The 20,672-nt window shown below is 40.3% G+C and overlaps 1 protein-coding gene across 1 annotated transcript in view; it reads right to left on the bottom strand.

Moving 5' to 3' along the window:
- LOC113906095 (aldehyde oxidase 4-like) overlaps positions 1-20,672 on the bottom strand; it is a 71,633-nt gene that overhangs the window by 38,687 nt on the left and 12,274 nt on the right. Inside the window, exons 5-14 of the mRNA XM_027564076.1 lie at positions 18,868-18,994; positions 15,418-15,479; positions 12,471-12,554; positions 11,579-11,659; positions 9,531-9,675; positions 9,203-9,295; positions 4,995-5,146; positions 4,461-4,554; positions 3,218-3,327; positions 738-922 (exon numbers count right to left, since the gene is read on the bottom strand). Of these exons, the coding sequence (XP_027419877.1) occupies positions 738-922; positions 3,218-3,327; positions 4,461-4,554; positions 4,995-5,146; positions 9,203-9,295; positions 9,531-9,675; positions 11,579-11,659; positions 12,471-12,554; positions 15,418-15,479; positions 18,868-18,994 (1,133 nt within the window). The remainder of the gene's footprint in view (positions 1-737; positions 923-3,217; positions 3,328-4,460; positions 4,555-4,994; positions 5,147-9,202; positions 9,296-9,530; positions 9,676-11,578; positions 11,660-12,470; positions 12,555-15,417; positions 15,480-18,867; positions 18,995-20,672) is intronic.

Here is a 20,672-nt window from a genome sequence, read left to right as displayed (position 1 = left end):
GGACTGTAGCCCACAAGCTCCTCTGTCCATGGAATTTTCCAGGCAAGAATACTGGAGTGGGTTGCCATTTCCTCTTCTAGGGGATCTTCCTGACTAAAGACTAGTAAATGACTGAATTATTGATGATACTTGCAACATTTTTCATGGCTGAAAGTTATTATATAAGTGCTTTGCGAACACTTATTTTAGTTATTTCAGTATCAGAAAAAACTTGCTTTAAGTTCTAATTGTTGACAAAAAACATGATGGGTGGGTGAAAATTACTATAAAATTACTGGTTAGAAGAACTTCAAAAATTTGCTGTCCAAATGCTAGAAATAATGCAAATGACAGGAGGAAGGCCAATTCATCTTTTGGACTATTTCATCTTCTTTAAGCTCTTTAAGGACATTTTCAGTTGTCTTAGGACACAGTATTAGAAACATTTACTTATTTTTCAGGTTAATTTGTAGTGGAATTTTGGAGATACTATCTTCTTAGATTATCTTAGATTAATTTGTGAATTATTATTATAGAAACTACAACAAAAGAATCATTGTATCTTGAAGGTTGTTGGTTTTGGGTGATTTTTATTTTCTTTGTACTTTTCTGCAGTGATTAAATTTTCAACACATTATATGCATGTGTATATATATATATGTATATTATGATCAGAAAAAATTTTCCAAGTGCTATTTTCATTGAAATATTAAAATGGCAAGGCCAGGGTTGCATGCTTCAGATGTGTTATGACATACCTCCCAATGAGCTGCTGGCAGGTTTTGCTTGCAGAGACAACAGTGGGGCCAACACTTCCGTAGAACATCTGAAGTTCCTTGATGGTGTCTGTGCCATCCTCAAACTTCACGCTCATCCCAGCATTGACAATGGCAAAGGCGTTCTCCTGACGCTGGGCTATCCGGAGTCCTGACACAAAGTGCCACTAGAGACAGAAAAACAACGTGTAGTGCTTAGCTTCACTGTCTGATGTACAGCAACAATGACGTTTGGTATTGATCCTGAAAAAGATCTTGTGAATGATATAAGTTCTCACACAGGCGTGGTTATGGAGTATGGAACTGACTGTGGAGTATATACTGCCCGTGTGCTTTGTATTTATTGTTATGTATTACATTAAGTATTAATTATTCTGTATTATATTATGTGTTAATATCTAATCCTCACAACAACTCTGCTCACGTCCACTTTCCCGATGAGGAAACTGCGAGGCTGGGTCGCCTGCACAAGGTCACACAGGAAGCGGCAGTGCCGGCTCTGGGGTCTGTGCTCATCTACCCTCCTCTGTGAATCCATGTGTGGCCTTGGGCAGGGGACTTAAACTGTTCCAGTTTTACTTCTCTTTAAAACGACAAGGTTTAATTTGATCAGATGGCACCTTGGTGACTGCTGAGAGGGCTGAGTGGAGGATGAGGAGGTGGGGTGCCTCTCAGGGTGAACTTCCTCACTTCCACTTGTAGCAGTTTTAGTTTGGTGTTCTATGTAAATCTTATCTGAATAAAGAATTCTACTGTAGGAAAAAACCTTGGAACCCACAGGACAAACGGTCTCCAAAGTGCTTGCCAAGTTTAAATCTGTCATTCTAGGTTGAGTTTCATTACTAGTTTGAAACATTGGAGCCACAAAGCGTGAAAGCCTCTTTGCGTGGCCAGCATCTTGGTAGGGGGCAGGGGAGAGATTAGATCCTACCATCATGGACCCTGACAAGAAGCACACATTTTTGATCTAGAAAGTAAGGTGATAAAGAAGTGTTTGAGAGACACTGGTTTTTCCTGCTGTACTGCACTGACTGGTGGGGACTTGCCTCTCATTGCTCATCACCTTCCCTTGCCTGAACTATTGCATTAGCCTCCTAACTGGCCCTTCGACTTTTAGGCTATCCTCCAATCAACTTATCCTCTATCTTTCTAGTGATCAATGTTTCTCAAAAGCGCCTTTCATTAAGATTGGATCTTCTTTAAAGCCTTCAGAGGTGACTGTTTGCTAGGACCCATACAGACTCCTTAATAGAGCAATAGATATGCTTGGTGATGGAGCCCCAATCTCCCTTCCAGACTCATCTCTCAGTTTGCTCCACATAACCTGCCCAGCCATCTGGCCTTCAGCCTGCCATGCCCCCCAGCCCCCATCCCCGTGAGACTATTAACTCTTTGACTATTTGTTTCATAGAATAAAAAAAAGTTGAATGATTATGTGGCAGCCTGGATGGGAGGGGAGTCTGCGGGAGAATGGATATATGTTTGCGTATGGCTAAGTCCCTTTACTATTCACCTGAAACTATCACAACATTGTTAATTAGTTATACCCCAGTACAAAACTAAAAAAAAGGTTTTAAATTAAATAAAAATCCTGGAAAGACCACCCCCTTCTCTACACTGACCTATGCTGATCTCAACTGCCTTCCTTCATGGTTAACAACACCAGGGCAGGGTTCTCCCCATCACCGAAACTACCTCAATTCTTTGTCCGCTCATTTCCTGTCTGAGATTAGTTTTTTCCTATTTCAAGCCCTTCCTCATAGGTGTAGAGACCTTTAAAGACTGAATGCTGTGTCTCGTAGTCTTCGGAGTTTAGCACTGTGCCAGGCATGTAAAGTAGTAGATAGTTAATAAATAGAAAATTGTACTTAAAATATCTGGTTAATAAATACCTGGTTGACTTGGTAGTAAATTTATGGTAATAAACTTTCAGTTTACCAGAAACTTGCTGTAGTCAACAGACTATTACTCAATCTTGGCTAAGTTTCATCTTTGTCTGAAACTCCCAGTTCAGCTCTTCACACAAAGGGCTCTCTTTTTTACAGGGCTAATGTTCCCTGCAGGCAGAGAGATAAGGCTCATGGAAATGTTTTCATTTCTTTTAAAATCAAAAGGAAAAATGAATATAATGATAATGAATATATAACACTGAAGGTAGCCTGGATCATATTTATCTTTATACTGACACAGTCATATATATTTTTTACTTTATCTTTTATGGAGGAAAGGACTAACAGAAGGCAAAGCACCCAGGGCCCCTGAGTTCATACCGTGGCTCTGATAAGAAAGCAAATCCGATGGTCACCTGGGAATGCACCCCTCCTGTGAGCAGCCCCAAAGGCGCCCTGCAGCAGCTGGTTGGAAAGGAGAGGACACCTCTCTCTCGGAAGCCCACATGTGGCCTGCTGCTCAGGGTGAAGCTGGGCTTCCCTGGGGTGGGCGGTGGGTCAGGGAGCCCTTACCTGAGTAGAGTGCGGAATATACACAGATAACACAGTCTCTTCTGACTTGAGGTTGGCTTCAGGTGACTTCTCAAGGAAACGGCCATCTAAAGGAATCTGCCGTTTTCCTTCTATTAGAGAAAATGACCTTGATTAGGATGAAGTTATCAAATTGGAGAATATGCCCAAAGGGACAGATATGATGCACTGGTGGAAAGAGAGTGCAGTTGGGAGCCAGAGATGTGGGTTCTTCGTCTAGCTCCCGGGCTGGGTTGGCTGAGGCAAGTCCTGGAACCTTGGGCTTCTGGTTTCTCATACATGATGGCAGGGTTGGACCCAGTACACTAACATGTCCTTTCTTGTTCTTATTGCCCATTGTACACCACTCACAACATTTGGGCTTTGAAGAACTTTAAAGCTATTTGGAAACTACCTAGTACAAAGTGAAAGTGAAGTCGCTCAGTCGTGGTTGCAAAGAGTAAGGCCTAGTATAAAGGAGGTTCACAAATGGGTAATGGGTACACTGGTTCCAGTGTATTTCATAGATGGGAAAACTGAGGCCCTGAGTCAAGAAAGGATAGATGACCTGTCCAAAGAGATAGAGATGGGATGAATGGCAGGGGTGGGATGCCTGATATATACTTTCCCCCCCTTAAACAGTTTACCATACTCTCTCTTTTGCTCCACCATAGTTTTAAAAATCTGATTTTAATCAAAGAGAAGGTATCTTATATCAATAGACCTGTGAATAACACACATTTGTCTTTATTTTTATTTCTTTAAGTTTAAATCATTTTCCTTTGGCAAAGTTTAAGCTATCTTTGACTAAAGAGAGAAGAAATGAGTAATATGCCCCACAAATTTGATTTTGTTTAAAACGAAAAGTACTATAAGGAAAAATTTCACCTTTATGAAACTGTGAAATAAAATATGCCATAAAACTTTAAAATCACATACATATACCTCATTAAATTTTCCTTTATCTGCCTTGATAGTACAATTTGGACTATGCATAAATACAGCCAACTAGTTCAGAAAAACTGTCAGGAGCAGTAACTTATGTGATCTACAAGATATAGAACATATGGAAAACAAGGTGATTGATCTCAGTTTCATCCTTATGTTTGAGGTAATGTAGATACAACCAGATATATTTGGTGAGTCTAAGTGAGATATATTTGGGTTCCTTGTTCATAGTTTGCAAAGGAGCTACGTAACTGATGTGATAATTATAAAATCAAATGCTTAAAGCTTGGTCTCTTACCTTTAGATATCAGATTGATGGTAGCATTTCCTGCTGCTAAGATGGGATTCAGGTCAGAATAGTTAGGCCTGCTCACCACATGCCCGCCTAAAGTCTAGATTAAAAAGAAAAGATGGCATTTTTAAAGCTACACTCAGTCATTTGAAAAATAAGGAATTATGTATACAGGGATCTTGTGTAAGCTTTAAAAATTCTCTTCTTTGTTTCAGAGAAAGATCTGGCAAACTTGGCTGGGGGCGTGCAGCTAAATACAGTCAGACAACACAGTGTGCATGAGTCCCACTCCTCTGACGCCAATTCGAACTTATAGCTTGAGAAAATATTGCCTTTCCATGTGTCATGAGGAAAAAAACCTCTTTCAGAACTGACCCTAGCACGTGTCCAATAACATGGCGAAGTGAGGAGACTGGAGCCTGAGGAAACTCTAAATTCAGATATGCACTGTGCTGCTGTCAATACAATTCTCATTGTCCCAAAACCGTCTCTAAAGCCGCTCTGACACAGTCTTATCTCATATGACACTAGAGAACATACCGCCATGTTCCTAATCTGGGCTCCAGCAAGTGTTCTCAGGTGCTTCAGGAGAGCGTGGTAGGTCTTGGTCTTCTCCTTTGGTTGTTCAGAAACAATAAAACGTAAGGCATCATTCAACTGGGCCAGGCTGTATCCTGCGCCTATCGTCACCCCTGAAAGTAAGGTATGGAATTTAAACTTAAAGTGGAAGGTAACAAGATGCATGGGCTGCTTGGAAACACTCTTTCAAATATATCTTCTCTTTTCATATAAACTTAGAAGGACAGAAACAAAGATAAAGATATTTTGGCGATTTGCTTTATTCTCAAATATTAAGTACCAAAGACTTTTCTCTTTCATGTACACAGTTGTATCTGCCTTAGATTTTAGGACACCTCAACCATAGATATCTGAAACTCATTACTCTGTTTATTCCCAGTGTAGTGCTGTCCTGAATAGACGGATCAAGTGTGAAAATTTCAACCAAGATCCTGTAAGATTTTTACAAGATCATTACACTTGAGTGGAAGTTGACTTCCAAATCTGCACTGCCCGTTTGCCCTTTTCCCAAACCATCTCTTCCTGTTGTTCCTTCATCCTAACAAGAAGAGACACCTGCTGGAAACTTGGCTTAGTTCTATCTGTCTGTGAGCTTACAGGGAGTGTTTTGAGTAGTGATGTCTTCTAGTCCATGCATTCTCAATGGGGGCAATACTGCCACCAAGGCAGTGAAAAAAATCTTATTCTTTTTATTTATAAAGCCCTGATACCCATACAGATATATGGTCTATCTGTGATGTTAAAATTTTATGGAGGACGATGAGAGAAAAAATGTCCATCACTCCTTAGAGTGAGAAATGATGAAAAGGTTGAGAAATACTGACTTAATTTTCCAGGTTCTAACATCCAGTCCCTCCATCTCTACCCCACCCTAACCACATCCCTTCCTTCTAGCCCTTCCCCATACAGCCTGATCTTTCCTTGCTCCATCTCCTTCTGTGGCTCCATTAATATGGACTTTCCAACAAGAAAAAAAATAAGAAAAGAATGAGCAGACTAAGATGGGAAGATCAGAGGGGAAAGCAGATAATTCTCCATTTGATTTCTATTTACGTATCTGAGATTTACTCAGACGTATGATTTTTATCAAGACCATCCCCAAGAAAAAGAAATGCAAAGAAGCAAAATGGCTGTCTGAGGAGGCCTTACAAATAGCTGTGAAAAGCAAAGGAGAAAAGGAAAGATACTCCCATTTGAATGCAGAGTTCCAAAGAATAGCAAGGACAGATAAGAAAGCCTTCCTCAGTGATTAATGCAAAGAAATAGAGGAAAACAACAGAATGGGAAGGACTATAGGTCTCTTCAAGAAAATTAGAAATACCAAGGGAACATTTCATGCAAAGATGGGCTCAATAAAGGACAGAAATGGTAGGGACCTAACAGAAGCAGAAGATATTAAGAAGAGGTGGCAAGAATACACAGAAGAACTGTACAAAAAAGATCTTCAAGACCAAGATAATCATGATGGTGTGATCACTCACACTCACCTAGAGCCAGACATTCTGGAATGTGAAGTCAAGTGGGCCTTAGGAAGCATCACTACGAACAAAGCTAGTGGAGGTGATGGAATTCCAGTTGAGCTATTTCAAATCCTGAAAGATGATGCTGTGAAAGTGCTGCACTCAATATGCCAGCAAATCTGGAAACCTCAGCAGTGGCCATAGGACTGGAAAAGGTCAGTTTTCATTCCAATCCCAAAGAAAGGCAATGCCAAAGAATGCTCAAACTACTGCACAATTGCACTCATCTCACACGCTAGTAAAGTAATGCTCAAAATTCTCCAAGCCACGCTTCAGCAATATGTGAACTGTGAACTTCTTGATGTTCAAGCTTGTTTTAGAAAAGGCAGAACCAGAGATCAAATTGCCAACATCTGCTGGATCATGGAAAAAGCAAGAGAGTTCCAGAAAAACATCTATTTCTGCTTTATTGACTATGCCAACGCCTTTGACTGTGTGGATCACAATAAACTGTGGAAAATTCTGGAAGAGATGGGAATATGAGACCACCTGACCTGCCTCTTGAGAAACCTGTATGCAGGTCAGGAAGCAGCAGTTAGAACTGGACATGGAACAACAGACTGGTTCCAAATAGGAAAAGGAGTAGGTCAAGGCTGTATATTGTCACCCTGCGTATTTAACTTCTATGCAGAGTACATCATGAGAAACGCTGGACTGGAAGAAGCACAAGCTGGAATCAAGATTGCTGGGAGAAATATCAATAGCCTCAGATATGCAGATGACACCACCCTCATGGCAGAAAGTGAAGAAGAACTAAAGAGCCTCTTGATGAAAGTGAAAGAGGAGAGTGAAAAAGTTGGCTTAAAGCTCAACATTCAGAAAACTAAGATCATGGCATCCAGTCCCATCACTTCATGGCAAATAGATGGGGAGACAGTGGGAACAGTGGATGACTTTATTTTTCTGGACTCCAAAATCACTGCAGATGGTGATTGCAGCTGTGAAATTAAAAGACTCTTACTCCTTGGAAGGGAAGTTATGACCAACCTAGACAACATATTAAAAAGCAGAGACATTCTTTGTCAACAAAGGTCCATCTAGTCAAGGCTAAGATTTTTCCAGTAGTCATTATGGATGTGAGAGTTGGAATATAAAGGAGGCTGAGTGCTGAAGAATTGATGCTTTTGAACTGTGGTGTTGGAGAAGACTCTTGAGAGTCTCTTGTACTGCAAGGAGATCCAGCCAGTCCATTCTAAAGGAGATCAGTCTTGGGTGTTCATTGGAAGGACTGATGTTGAAGCTGAAACTCCAATACTTAGGCCACCTGATGCGAAGAGCTGACTCATTTGATAAGACCTGATGCTGGGTAAGATTGAGAGCAGGAGGAGAAGGGAATGACAGAAGATGAGATGGTTGGATGGCATCACCAACTCAATGGACATGGGTTTAGGTAGACTCTGGGAGCTGGTGATGAACAGGGAGGCCTGGCATGCTGCGGTTCATGGGGTTGCCAAGAGTCGGACACGACTGAGCAACTGAACTGAACTGATGATTTTTATCCATTCACATGCTGAGTTTGGATAGTAGACAGTGGTACATATGTCTCAGATAGCCTTATTTGGTGCATGATGAAGAAGGAATACTTGACTTGGAGTAAGAAGACTTAGGATCTAGTCCTGACTTGACCATGTGTTAGGCGTGTGAAGTTCAGCAGTTACTTAAGCCTTTTGATCCTGCATGTTCTTTAGGAGAATGGGGATTTCAAGACTACCTGCTATGTCTACCTCCCAGGGTTGTCATGAGAATCAAAACAAATAAGAGATGTGAGGACCCTTAGTAAATTGTGAGGACTGTAAAAATAAATAAGGTTGTTGTTTATAGTTACATTTTCAAATCTTATGGCCCAGATCTTTTCTCTTTTTGGTGAGTGTGCATGTATATAGGATATGCCTCAAGCAAATTTGTGAATCAGGGAGTAATATCAGGCAAGAACCTTTCCTACTGGCCAAATAATGTCTTGCTGCTGCTGCTGCTAAGTCACTTTAGTTGTGTCCAACTCTGTGCGACCCCATAGACGGCAGCCCACCAGGCTCCCTGTCCCTGTGATTCTCCAGGCAAGAACACTGCAGTGGGTTGCCATTTCCTTCTCCAATAATGTCTTAAGCCTTCTTATTCAGTCACTCTCTCTATACTTGGCTGAGCTGTGTGCCATCCTCCTGCCATTATGGCTTCTATGACAATGTAGTCCATGGTGACACAGCCGGGTGGGCAGTTTGATAAAGCTCATAGAAGACTCACATAGGTGCTCAATACATATTTCTGAAAGAGTAAATGAGGTCAGCTATTCTATGAAGATCTCAAATTAGTCCAGTTTTTGTAATTGATTAACAGCCCACTAGCAATGGCACCCCACTCCAGTACTCTTGCCTGGAAAATCCCATGGACAGAGGAGCCTGGTAGGCTACGGTCCATGGGGTCGAGAAGAGTCGGACACGACTGAGCGACTTCACTTTCAGTTTTCACTTTCATGCATTGGAGAAGGAAATGGCAACCCACTCCATTGTTCTTGCCTGGAGAATCCCAGGGACGGGGGATCCTTGTGAGCTGCCGTCTATGGGGTCGCACAGAGTCGGACATGACTGAAGCGACTTAGCAGCAGCAGCAGCAGCCAATGGTTACCTCTTAATTGGAAAAAAAAAAGGTACGTACCATCATCTGTGCTATCCACGAAATATAGTTCTTGAAGCCCAAGTGGAGATATAAAAACCGGATGGAATTCATCTCTGAATTTAATACTGGGTCCTTAAGGAGAAAAATACGTAAAGCAATTAGAAAAGAAAGACAGTAATGTGTGGCTTGCTGATAATTCAAAGTGGAAATTACATGGCAACTCACTTGCAAAAGAAAACAACACAACATTCTAAAGGATCATAGGCACTCACTAATAAAAGTGAATCGCATTTGTGCAGAGTTTTAAAAGAGACACGTTTGAGTTACCCCAATCTAGACTAAAAAAACATGCCCCTAGACCACCTACCCACTGCAGTGTTCCCCATGATGATGGGGGCTTCAGGGAAACTGGTTTTCAGCTCCAGAAGGTCATTCAATTTTACAGGAGTGATCCAGGTGGTCCTCTTCCCTCGGAACGTCAGCCTCCTTTTGTTCGGGTCTTCTGCCATTCTCTACAGGGAAGCAAAGCCAATAGACTTCCAAGTAATGCTCTGGGTGTCTAAGTAGCCTGCTGTTTATTTTAGCTTTTTGAGACAACCTAACTTCTAGGTATCAGGAGAAGGTGGCCTTGTTTGAAGCTACCTAGATTGAGAAGATGTGTCTTAGCACCACTGAATAACTCTCATAATAGGTGTCTGTACATCAACAGCTGCATATAGAGTAGAGCAAACTCTGCATTTGTGAAGTGACTACACAGAGAGGAGGCAGCATGGCATCTTGAAGGTATCTTAGCCTGGAATTAAAGGGCTAGGCTTCTTGCTCTAATTCTGCCGTAATGGTGACTCAGAGGGGCCCCTCCTTTGGAGATTAGATTCTTTGGAAATTAGATTCTTCGGTAGGACAGAAATTGCTTATTAGCAATATTATCCTTGGGTAAAAAAATCCCTTAAATCATTCATCTGGTAGAGTATAAATGGATACTTTTACAACTTTGTACATATATATAATATTAAAATATATATCAAATATACTGCTGCTGCTACTGCTAAGTCATTTCAGTTGTGTCTGACTCTGTGCGACCCCATAGACAGCTCACCAGGCTCTGCCGTCCTTGGGATTCTCCAGGCAAGAACACTGGAGTGGGTTGCCATTTCCTTCTCCAATGCATGAAAATGAAAAGTGAAAGTGAAGTCGCTCAATTGTGTCCAACTCTTAGCGACCCCATGGACTGCAGCCTACCAGGCTCCTCCCTCCATGGGATTTTCAAGGCAAGAGTACTGGAGTGGGGTGCTGTTGCCTTCTCTGATCAAATATACTAATATATTTAAAATATCTATCTTTATCTACATATCTACATGTACAAATAATCGTTAAACACGAGGTGCGTCCAGGTTCTCACGCTCTGAGGGGTGTGTGTGTGAGACAGGCGGGGACCTGGGACCTTTTGCTCGAGTGCTGTAATGCTTGCCCCTGGATCTCTCCTTGAGTAACAAAATACAAGGAAACTGCATGGGTCAAAAATAACTACGTGCATGCGCAACTGAGGCAAATTCTGAACAAATAATACAAAGAGACCCAAAAACCCAGCTGCCGCTTTTGAAGAGCCAGAGAAAAAGCAGGTACTGCGCACACCCCCTGCACATGACATCGCCTAAGGGGTGGGCAAACCACTTAAGCCATCCCTTCGGGTTGACCCCTGGACACACCCCTACCCTCATGCCATATAAGGAACAAGCTCACCGCCCCCTCAGGGAGCAAGCAAGCAGAGAGGGGACCTGTTGTGTGTTTTGACTCCCCCATGCTGCAGCAGGGGCTGTAGTAAAGGTTTACCTGAATTTCTTGTCTGGCCTCTGATAGGTTTCTACTGATTAAGGAGGCCAAGAACCCTGGTTGGTAACATAGGGACTGAAGCTTTCTGAGAAGCCAGTAGAATCATAGCCCTCACCTCATGCTCTCTCCAGGACAGAGCCATGGAATAGAATGATGGGCATATCACACTGTTTGTGTTATTCTCTCTCTCTCCCCACTGAGTTGAGAACACAGAGGTTAAGAGTAGGAATAATGAAATTCCATTATAATAAGTATCATCTGATTTTTACTTTACTAGTTTTACAAAATGTCTTTGACGCATCTCACTGTGTAGTTGTGTGATCTTGGTTAAGTCACCTACACTCTCTGAGCTCAGGATCTTCAGTGGAGGGGTGGACCCAAGCACCCCTATGGTCCCGGCAGCACCGCTTTCCTAAGCTGTCTGTTTTATACTATTCACAGCAGAGCTGAACATGTTTCTAAAAATGGGTTATCATGTTGGACACACTCCCAACTTTTAGGATCTAAAACTCAGTAGTCTCATAGTATAAGGCAAAATGCTTAAACCACATCATGTTATAAGACAACAAAAGTAAAGTATCTTACTATCAGTTCAGGAGGGAATATAGGTTCCTGGGTTGGATCGAAGGGCTGGAATTCATCTTCGTTGTACAGTTTGGTACACATCTCAACAAAACAAAACACAAATGGAACTTCAGAGATGCTGAGAGATGCACAGGAGTCTCTCAGTGTGAAACTTCAGAGTCAGAGCCTGCATCTGACATTCTGTATATAAAATAGAAGCCCCAGAGCCACAGGGCAGCCCTGGCAGAATTCCTCCCCGCCCTCAGCGGACACTGATGGTTTCCCTGGCAGATCTGCTGGGCTCTGGGCTTCCTCTTTTGGTGTCAGGAATTGGATTTTAACTTCTGTCTGGGTCTCAGGTATCACTGGCAGGTGTTTATCTGCCACAGGCATGAAGATGTGTCCCTGCTTTCATCCCTTGTAGTGCTTGCTGGGGGGTTACAGAGGGGGTAAGCCCAGATTAAGGCACAGAAATTTGTAGTGCTTCTGAAGGAAAATAGTCTTCTGTGGTGACTAGCCTCATGAAAGTCTGTGCACGTATGCTCAGTCATGTCTGACTCTGTGCAACCCCATAGACTGTAGCCCACCAGGTTCCTCTGTCCATGGAATTTTCTAGGCAAGAATACTGGAGTGGGTTGCCATTTCCTCCTCCAGGGGATCTTCCTGACCCAGGGACTGAACCCACGTCTCTTACGTCTCCTGCACTGCAGGCGGATTCTTTTACCACTGTGCCACCTGGGAAGCCCCTCATGAAAGTCATGGGCTTGCTAATCTGGGGGACTTGTAAAAGCTGTTTATGCCTTGAATTCACTAACTTTACGTTTTATTCACTGAAAAGACTAGAATAATAAATTTGGATTGATGTGGGCATGTTTCAGTCAATTCCAACTTAAGTAGAATAATAGATACTTACTTTTTCCTGTCTACTTGTGAAAGACTTCTCTTCTTGATCCATGCAACATTTTCCTGATCCTTTCATTTGACAAACAGTTGATTCCTTAGGAAGTAATACAGTTTATAACAAATCCATTGGTTGATTTTTAAACACCAACCTGAGCACCCAGCAGTGCCCAGGCCCCAGAGGAGCTATGGAAGAAGTAACAGAGCCCATCCTGGCCCTCAGTGAAGCGAAAGTCACTCAGCCGTGTCTGACTCTTTTCGAACCTATGGACTGCAGTCCATGGAATTCTCCAGGCCAGAATATTGGAGTGGGTAGCTCTTCCCTTCTTCAGGGGATCTTCCCAACCCAGGGATTGAACCCAGGTCTTCCACATTGCAGGCAGATTCTTTACCAGCTGAGCCACAAGGGAAGCCCAAGAATACTGGAGTAGGTAGCCTATCCCTTCCCCAGGGGGTCTTCCCAACCTAGGAATTGAACTGGGGCCTCCTACACTGTAGGCAGATTCTATACCATCTTAGCTACCAGGGAAGCTCAGGGACTCTGTAATGGAGTGGGACAGAGTATAAGCTATTCCATAACTGAAGGATCAGACAAAATGCATGGAGTGTGCAACCATGTTCCTGCTAGGGTCTTATAAATGGTTCTGCTTGAGTTTCAGGGGAAGATGAAGGTGGTTAGAGGAAGGTGGGTCAGTCAGCTAAGGCTTCCTACTGGAAGTGAGGTCAAAGGAGTATAGTTACAAGGTGGTAATTAGAAAGACAAACAGCTGGCTTTTCATCAGAAGGGTGATGCATGTGTATTTTTTAATGAAGTCCTGGGAAGACAAACTGCCTTTAAGATGTCCTGTATATAAATATAAATAGACTGAAAAACCTGAGTTTCTTTGAATGTTTTTGGAGCTATTCCAAAGTATTTGGAGAACGCAAGTCCCAAAACATTTTGCCTTAATTTTCAGGACATTTCATGTAGAGTCAAAGTAGTGTTTTTGGCCTGAATTCACCGGTCAGTTCCTGCAACTCTCAAACAAATCATCATTCCTGTTTGCCGTTTTCACATGTAGACACAGCCTAAGGGTCTGTGGTGGTCTGGAGACCTATGGTTTGGCTTTATACGTGGAGTCAAAGAGACCTGGGTTCTAGTTCCTGCTTTAACACATACTAGCTGGATTGAATTAGTTAAATTAGGAAAATAAAACCCGCCCCAAGAGGTTTGTCAGATTTAAATATGTGACAGGTGTGCACAGTATCTGACACACAGGAAGCACTGCAGGAATGGTGGTGGGTATTTTCACTCATAAGGTAACTGTCCAGAGTTGAGAAGGCATTTGGACTTTGTGACAACATCATGCACAATAAAGGGACCAACTAGTGGCTGAATGTGGGGACCCTGAGTGAGTGTGACAAAATGTCTACTTTTGTATGTATTTTGCCTCCAGGAAAATAGTAATAGATTGAATCATTCGAAATTGCTGTTCTCATGAGTCAAAATGGCCACACATACAGCACAACATAAAAAATATCTTACTCAGGATTTAAAATAAACTAGCCTGTAGTTTGGAAATTTTTTTGAAATTCTTTGTTTCTGGTCTAAACAAAGATTTCTTTTAGATGTTTTAGTATTTGGAATGAACTTGCACCCTTTGAGTTGGTTTTGGTCAATCAAAATTATATAAAAATAATTTTTTACATAAAAATGGGTGATGAAAAACACAACTGAATACTTGTCATGATGATGTCTAGTCTTGATTTTTAACTTTATGAAAACTAAATCTATCTCAAGACATCACCCCCCTCCAGGCCATATACTAAATCATTCTTTTACAGCTTCCTTCAACCTATTTGATTCTTTGATGTCTCAGTTTGGAAGCTGATTTGGATTTCTTTCTCACTGCCTCCTTTATCATCTAGAGGTTATGATTCTGGCAATCCTCTTCCTGAAAGTTATCATTTTGGGCCCATATCTACCACACTGGTTTAGGTCCTCATTCCCTCATTCATGGGATATTGCACTAGTCCGTGCCCTCATCCCCATCCTCTCTTTCCAGGCTTATTTTTCTTATAGACAGGTGCCAAGAATTTTGAAATATTGTTCTTGTGTGACTTCTAGCTTGAGAATAAACAATGACTATATAGTAGGTATCAGCTTTGAGCCTAAATTCCTTAATGCTTCAGCCATTTCAATTTCTTAGTTGAACTTTGGACATCCTTTCTTTTTTCTACTTCCATACATTTTCTTACTGGAAATTTTCTAATGGCCTCTCTTTACCCATCCGTTAATATCACTTCCTTTAAGACCTGGCTCATAACTCTCATTCTCCAATAAGTCTCCTCTGTATCTTCCCTCCCCACTCATTGATTCTGTTTAATCCGTATTCCTCTAAAATTTATTTACAAGGTAGAGAGGCTATGCTGCTGTGCTGTGCTGCACTCAGTCGTGTCTGACTCTTTGTGACTCAATGGACTATAGCACACCAGGTCCTCTGTCCATGGGATTTTCCTGGCAAGAACACTGCAGTTAGTAGCCATTTTTCTACTCCAGGGGGTCTTCCCAACCTAGGGATGGAGCCCAAGTCTCCTAAATCTCCTGCATTGGTAGGCAGATGCCTTACCACTGTGCCACCTGGGAAGCCCACTAGAGAGGATATATTGAGCTTTTAATATCTTGCTTTTCAACTATGTGTTTATTGTTTTTTAATCTATATATTTAATTTTCTTCTATAGGCTTTGCATTTCTTGAAGTCATAGACCACATACTTTACTTCTAAAGACAGTGCCTAATTTAGGGCTGTAAACAAGATAGATATTAAAGATTTATTTTTAAAAACAACAATAGTGGCATTTAATAACTTTCAGTGGATAGAAAGCACATTTTAGAGATAACTGAATGCAATAGACAGTTTTACACAAAGGTTTTTTAATATGTTAAATCAACTGAAAAAATATTTTTTATCATTACTTACCGCACAGAAAGTTTTTCCACTTTCTACAATTGGTCGGTATCCAGTACAGCGGCACAAATTACCTGAAGAAGAAATTGATGTTTAAGGAATGATAGAGATATATTGCATAGTTGTGCTTTTTTTCATTGGAATAGCTATATTAGTAGTTTTTCGGTTTCTACTTTTTGTTTCTCAAACCAACAAAATGGTTCTTTGAAACAGAAATGCCCTTCAAAAATTAGAATATACTTGTGATTACAGTTTTATCCTGAAATATCACAGAGATCTCTATAGTTTTTTCCCTTCCTACATTGTTTCCCACCCTTGCCATAACTCATATAACATGTGACCACCGTCCCCCATAACATCTCACATGGGCCCCTTTGTTAAGCTTCTCTCATGTAGTCTCTTCTGCCTCAAAGGTCCTCTTGGGGAGAGTGTGTCCATTTATCAGGGCCACAGCCCCCCTCCTCCATGGAGTCCACTCTAACACCCCAGCCAGAGCCGTACACTCATTGTCTGGATCCTTCCCCAGGAATATCGCTGACCATGTTGGAGTAGGGTCATTTATGTGCGTACTTCATTTCCTTCATTGGCTCTTAAGCTCATGGAGAAAGCAAAGACAGTCTTAGATGTTCTTGAATCCTCCCAGTACAGCATAGTAGGTGCTCAATAAGGACATGGTATTGTTTTAATTAGTCATTTCAAAATATGGTAGAAACGGTGATGAAACCACTGTCCTTTAAAAAAAGTATATTCACAGCCATTAAAAAGAATACATTTGAATCAGTTCTAATGAGGTGGATGAAACTGGAGCCTATTATACAGAGTGAAGTAAGCCAGAAAGAAAAACACCAGTACAGTATACTAACGCATATATATGGAATTTAGAAAGATGGTAACAATAACCCTGTATACGAGACAGCAAAAGAGACACTGATGTATAGAACAGTCTTTTGGACTCTGTGGGAGAGGGAGAGGGTGGGATGATTTGGGAGAATGGCATTGAAACATGTATAATATTGTATATGAAACGAGTCACCAGTCCAGGTTCGATGTACGATACTGGATGCTTGGGGCTGGTGCACTGGGACGACCCAGAGGGATGGTACAGGAAGGGAAGAGGGAGGAGGGTTCAGGATGGGGAACACGTGTATACCTGTGGCGGATTCATGTTGCAAAACCAATACAATATTGTAAAGTTTAAAAAATAAAATAAAATATTAAAAAAAAAGTATATTCAAATTTGAAGCCAGTATAAATGATATTTATAAAGAGGTTTTAGTAATATGGGAAAATTCTTATGTTGTATAGTTAAAAATTGTATATGTACTATGCAATTGCATACATGATAGTCACAAGTATTTAAAATAAGCCTTACAAAAACTATGTACAGAAGAGACTGAAAGAGAAGCATCTTGACTGTGGTTGTCTTCTAGTAGCAGGAATATGAATGAGTTTTTCCTTATCTTTTCATTTTTTTTTTCATTTTTCATAATAGAAATACATCATTTTTATGTTAAAAATAAATTTAAGATTATTATGTTCAAATACAGTTTAAAAATTTCAGAAGCAATGTATATATGTGAACTGGGCAGCTTTAGTTAGCTAGAAGCAAAGTGTTATTTGGAAACTTGTTGCCAGTGAGTCATGTGGAAAAACTGGATAATAGGTTTACTTCTCTTTTTTTATTTGAGCAAAAATTGTTTAGAAAGAAACTACATGCACAAGGATGGATTTAGATTCCATATTTTATCTTTCCTTTTGCTTAAGAAGAAAGAATACAGGAGTTTGTGAGTTATAAATCTCTCTTTGGCATAGAAAAAAGGAGTTGAAATACCTAGAACATAGCTGTAGGGCATGAGATTGAACTATTTAAGAGGCAAAGGACAATTTCTCATTGATAAACAGTGAGAAAGCATTAAAAGCTAGATAGAGCTATATCAAAGCTTTTAGTTTTGTTTGCCACATAATCAGAAGCGCTAGTAAAAGCCCACCGAGGGAAACTAATAGCACCCATTACAGAAAATTTTCTGATTCTAAGGGAGAAAAATATGGAAATTCAAAATTTTTCTTTTCTTAGTCTTGAAGAAAAAAACAAGATTAAATGAAGTGGTCATTTGTATCAGCTGATCATTATAGAAGGTATGTGTCATGTCTAATTGCATTCCTTTTGAGTTTTTATTTGATCAGTTTTCTTCAAACATGAACATAAAGGTTATCAGTGTGCCTAGCATTTATAATTCTAGAAAGAGATCAAGTAAATGAAGTGTGAAACAAAAAATACTCTCGAAGTTATCCTTGCCTAGAATAAAGTTATCTTTATAATTTAGCCAAACTTTACAGCCATCTCCTGGTGGTTAAGTGAGTTATAGGCATAGAATCTGGGAGGAAATAATTCATGTTTATAAGGCTGTCTGTGCATATTCAAAGACACATACAAAAAGTAAGGCAAATCACAAGAACTTTACTTTTCAAAGCTCTAAATATCTCGTTAGTGTGGGTTATTTTATAAAACAAAGATAATCTATTATTCAAATTTATTCAGGTTTAGCTAAAATTATAATTGAAACCATTGGCCAAAATTCTTATAATACTTAATGAGAAACTGAAAAATGTTGAATGTAGAAGTTGATGAGAGATAAGGGAAAATATTAGTGAATATTTATATTCTAGTTATCATACAACTTAAGTTGAAATTTTACTTTGTTTTAGTCTGTATCTTTTCATCATAAAACTGAATTTTTGTGTAGGTTTGTTTACCGAAAGGGACAGAGAGTTTTCTTACAACGTTTCGAGGTTTTCTTCCACAGCTTTCTTCAAAGAACTAGTAACTGCTTACCTTGAACCTAGTATGTTAATTGAAGGAAACTACATTTGATAAAATGCTTTTTTTTGGTAGTAAATTCACTTAAATTCGATAGCTCTTTTGTCATAGGAGATTGAGTTGCTCACCAAGCTTATCTGTGATAACTAATTCCTGTTTATGGGCTTCTTGATCTTGTAATGAACCCAACCAGAACAGAAAAAGGTAAAGTTTCAGAAATCTATTCTCTTTGTAAAATTAATTTTAGTAAGTAAAGTTAATGAATGATTCTAACAGATTGATTTAAAAATAAACCAAAAAATCTCATTCTTGTACACTACCCAGATTTCCACATTTGGAAACTATTGTATTAAAAATGTTAGAAACAGCCTGTTTGAATGCTTTTGCAGAGTGACTACAGGCTCCATTAAAGGAGAAAGGTTTGTAATGAAACAGTATTGCCCCAATTCTTGGCACCAATGCTGACCAATGAAGGCGGCCCTTCCTAGAGAGGACTGAGGTCAAGATGAGGGCTAATGAGGCCTACTTGTTGACCAGGTGCCTGGAACCCCAAAGCTTCTCTCCACCAGCTGGGGCCTTCTTCCCTCCTTCCTTGGGCACCTCCCTCTAGAAGTCCTGCTTTGCTGAGGGCTGAGAAACCTCACCTCCAAGAGCTTCGGTTATCTGCTCAGGGGTGGGCTCCGGGTGGTTCCTCAGCAGCGTGTAGATGGACATCACCATTCCTGGGCTGCAGAAGCCACACTGTGTCCCATGACACTTGGCAAGTCTTTCCTGGGGAAAAATGGTACATTACTTCTACTTTAAACCTCCCATTTCCCTTCCTTGTATACCAGATAGGAGCAAAGCTTATATATTTAGCTTTCTAGAGATAACTGCAGGGTGAAAAATGTCATTCTGGAAGAATATTTCTATTTCTTGAAATCATGTTTCGCCTACCCACTCAAGAAAAGCCTATTGGCATGTATTAAGTTATTTTACTCTCTAGACTCTCTGGTTTCTTTTCCTGTGAAATAAGAATATAGTTTAAGTAATGAGTAAAATGCTTTGAAGTCATGTTCATGTGGGTTTAGGTCCTTCCTGTATTCATTAATTGTGGGTCTCTGGATGACTTATTTTACTTTATTCCTTTCTTCATCTTTTTCACTTCCTTTTAAAAAGACTTTTTTTTTTTTTTAATTGGAGTATAATTGCTTTTGGGGCTTCCTTGGTGGCTCAGTGGTAAAGAATCTGTCAATGCAGGAGATGCATTTTGATCCTTGGGTCAGGAAGATTCCCCGGAGAAGTAAATGGCAACTTGCTCCAGTATCCTTGGCTGGGAAATCCTATGGACAGAGGATCCTGGGGCGCTGCAGTCCACAGGATAGCAAAAGAGTTGGACACAGCTTAGTGACTAAACAACATTATATTGCTTTACAATGTTGTGTTATTAATAGTTTGTGCTGTGCAACAACGTGAGTCAGTATACATACATCCCCTCCGTCATATACCTCTCTCCCAACCCACCCCACATCCCATCACTCTAGGTCACCACAGAGATGCAGCTGAGCTCCCTGTCTTATACAGCAGCTTCCCACTAGTTATCTACTTTACACATTGTTGTCATTTTAGTTGCTAAATCATGTCCGACTCCTTTGTAATCCCATGGACAGAGGAGCCTGGCAGGCTCCACATGGTGGTGTATATATGTCAATAATATTCTCTCAATTCACCCTACCCTCTCCTTCCCACCCTGTGTCCACAAGTTATTCCCATCTTTTAAATTAGAATAATAATGGTATCTATGGCACAAGATAACTGAGAATAAATAAATGAGTATATACAATCATTTAACAGTCTCTGGCAAGTAAGTTTTATCTTCTTCATTTATATTCTGTAATGTTTTATGGATTAAATGACAATCTATATACATGCTTTGAAAATTGTGAAGTATAATTTAGTAGTGTTGTACCATTTACATAATTTATGCACTTTCAACTTTATGCATTTAAATACAACAAAACAATAAAAAAAAGAGAGTGCAAAATAGAAATAGAATGTGAAATGACAATTTACTTTGTCCATTCTATACAAAGACCCCATCCATGAACGAATGGGAAACATGACTCTGTGGGTCCCACTGTGTGTCTCTGTCCCATGTCTTTCTCAATGAGTTGAGGATACTTCAGTTCACTGGCCTGAATGTGATTCATATGTTTTTTAAATAAACCTTTTTCAAACAGCATGACCCTTAAGATGGAAGCCAAATACTTCATCTGTGGTTCAACTGAAAGGAAAGACATTGTTCTGGTGCTAGAGGAAAATATGGCTGTGTTGGGTTTACTGCTAGAAGGCAAGTTGTTTCAGATGTGTCATATAGACAGACACAGCACATGTGCTGGTGAATATTTAACAACTGGATCTCTGGGAAGACAGTCCTTATTTGTAGCTTCTACTATTTTTGGTAATATAA

Source organism: Bos indicus x Bos taurus, chromosome 2 (assembly GCF_003369695.1).
Source record: "Bos indicus x Bos taurus breed Angus x Brahman F1 hybrid chromosome 2, Bos_hybrid_MaternalHap_v2.0, whole genome shotgun sequence".
Taxonomy (NCBI): Eukaryota; Metazoa; Chordata; class Mammalia; order Artiodactyla; family Bovidae; genus Bos; species Bos indicus x Bos taurus.
This window is presented reverse-complemented; position numbering and strand designations above follow the sequence as displayed.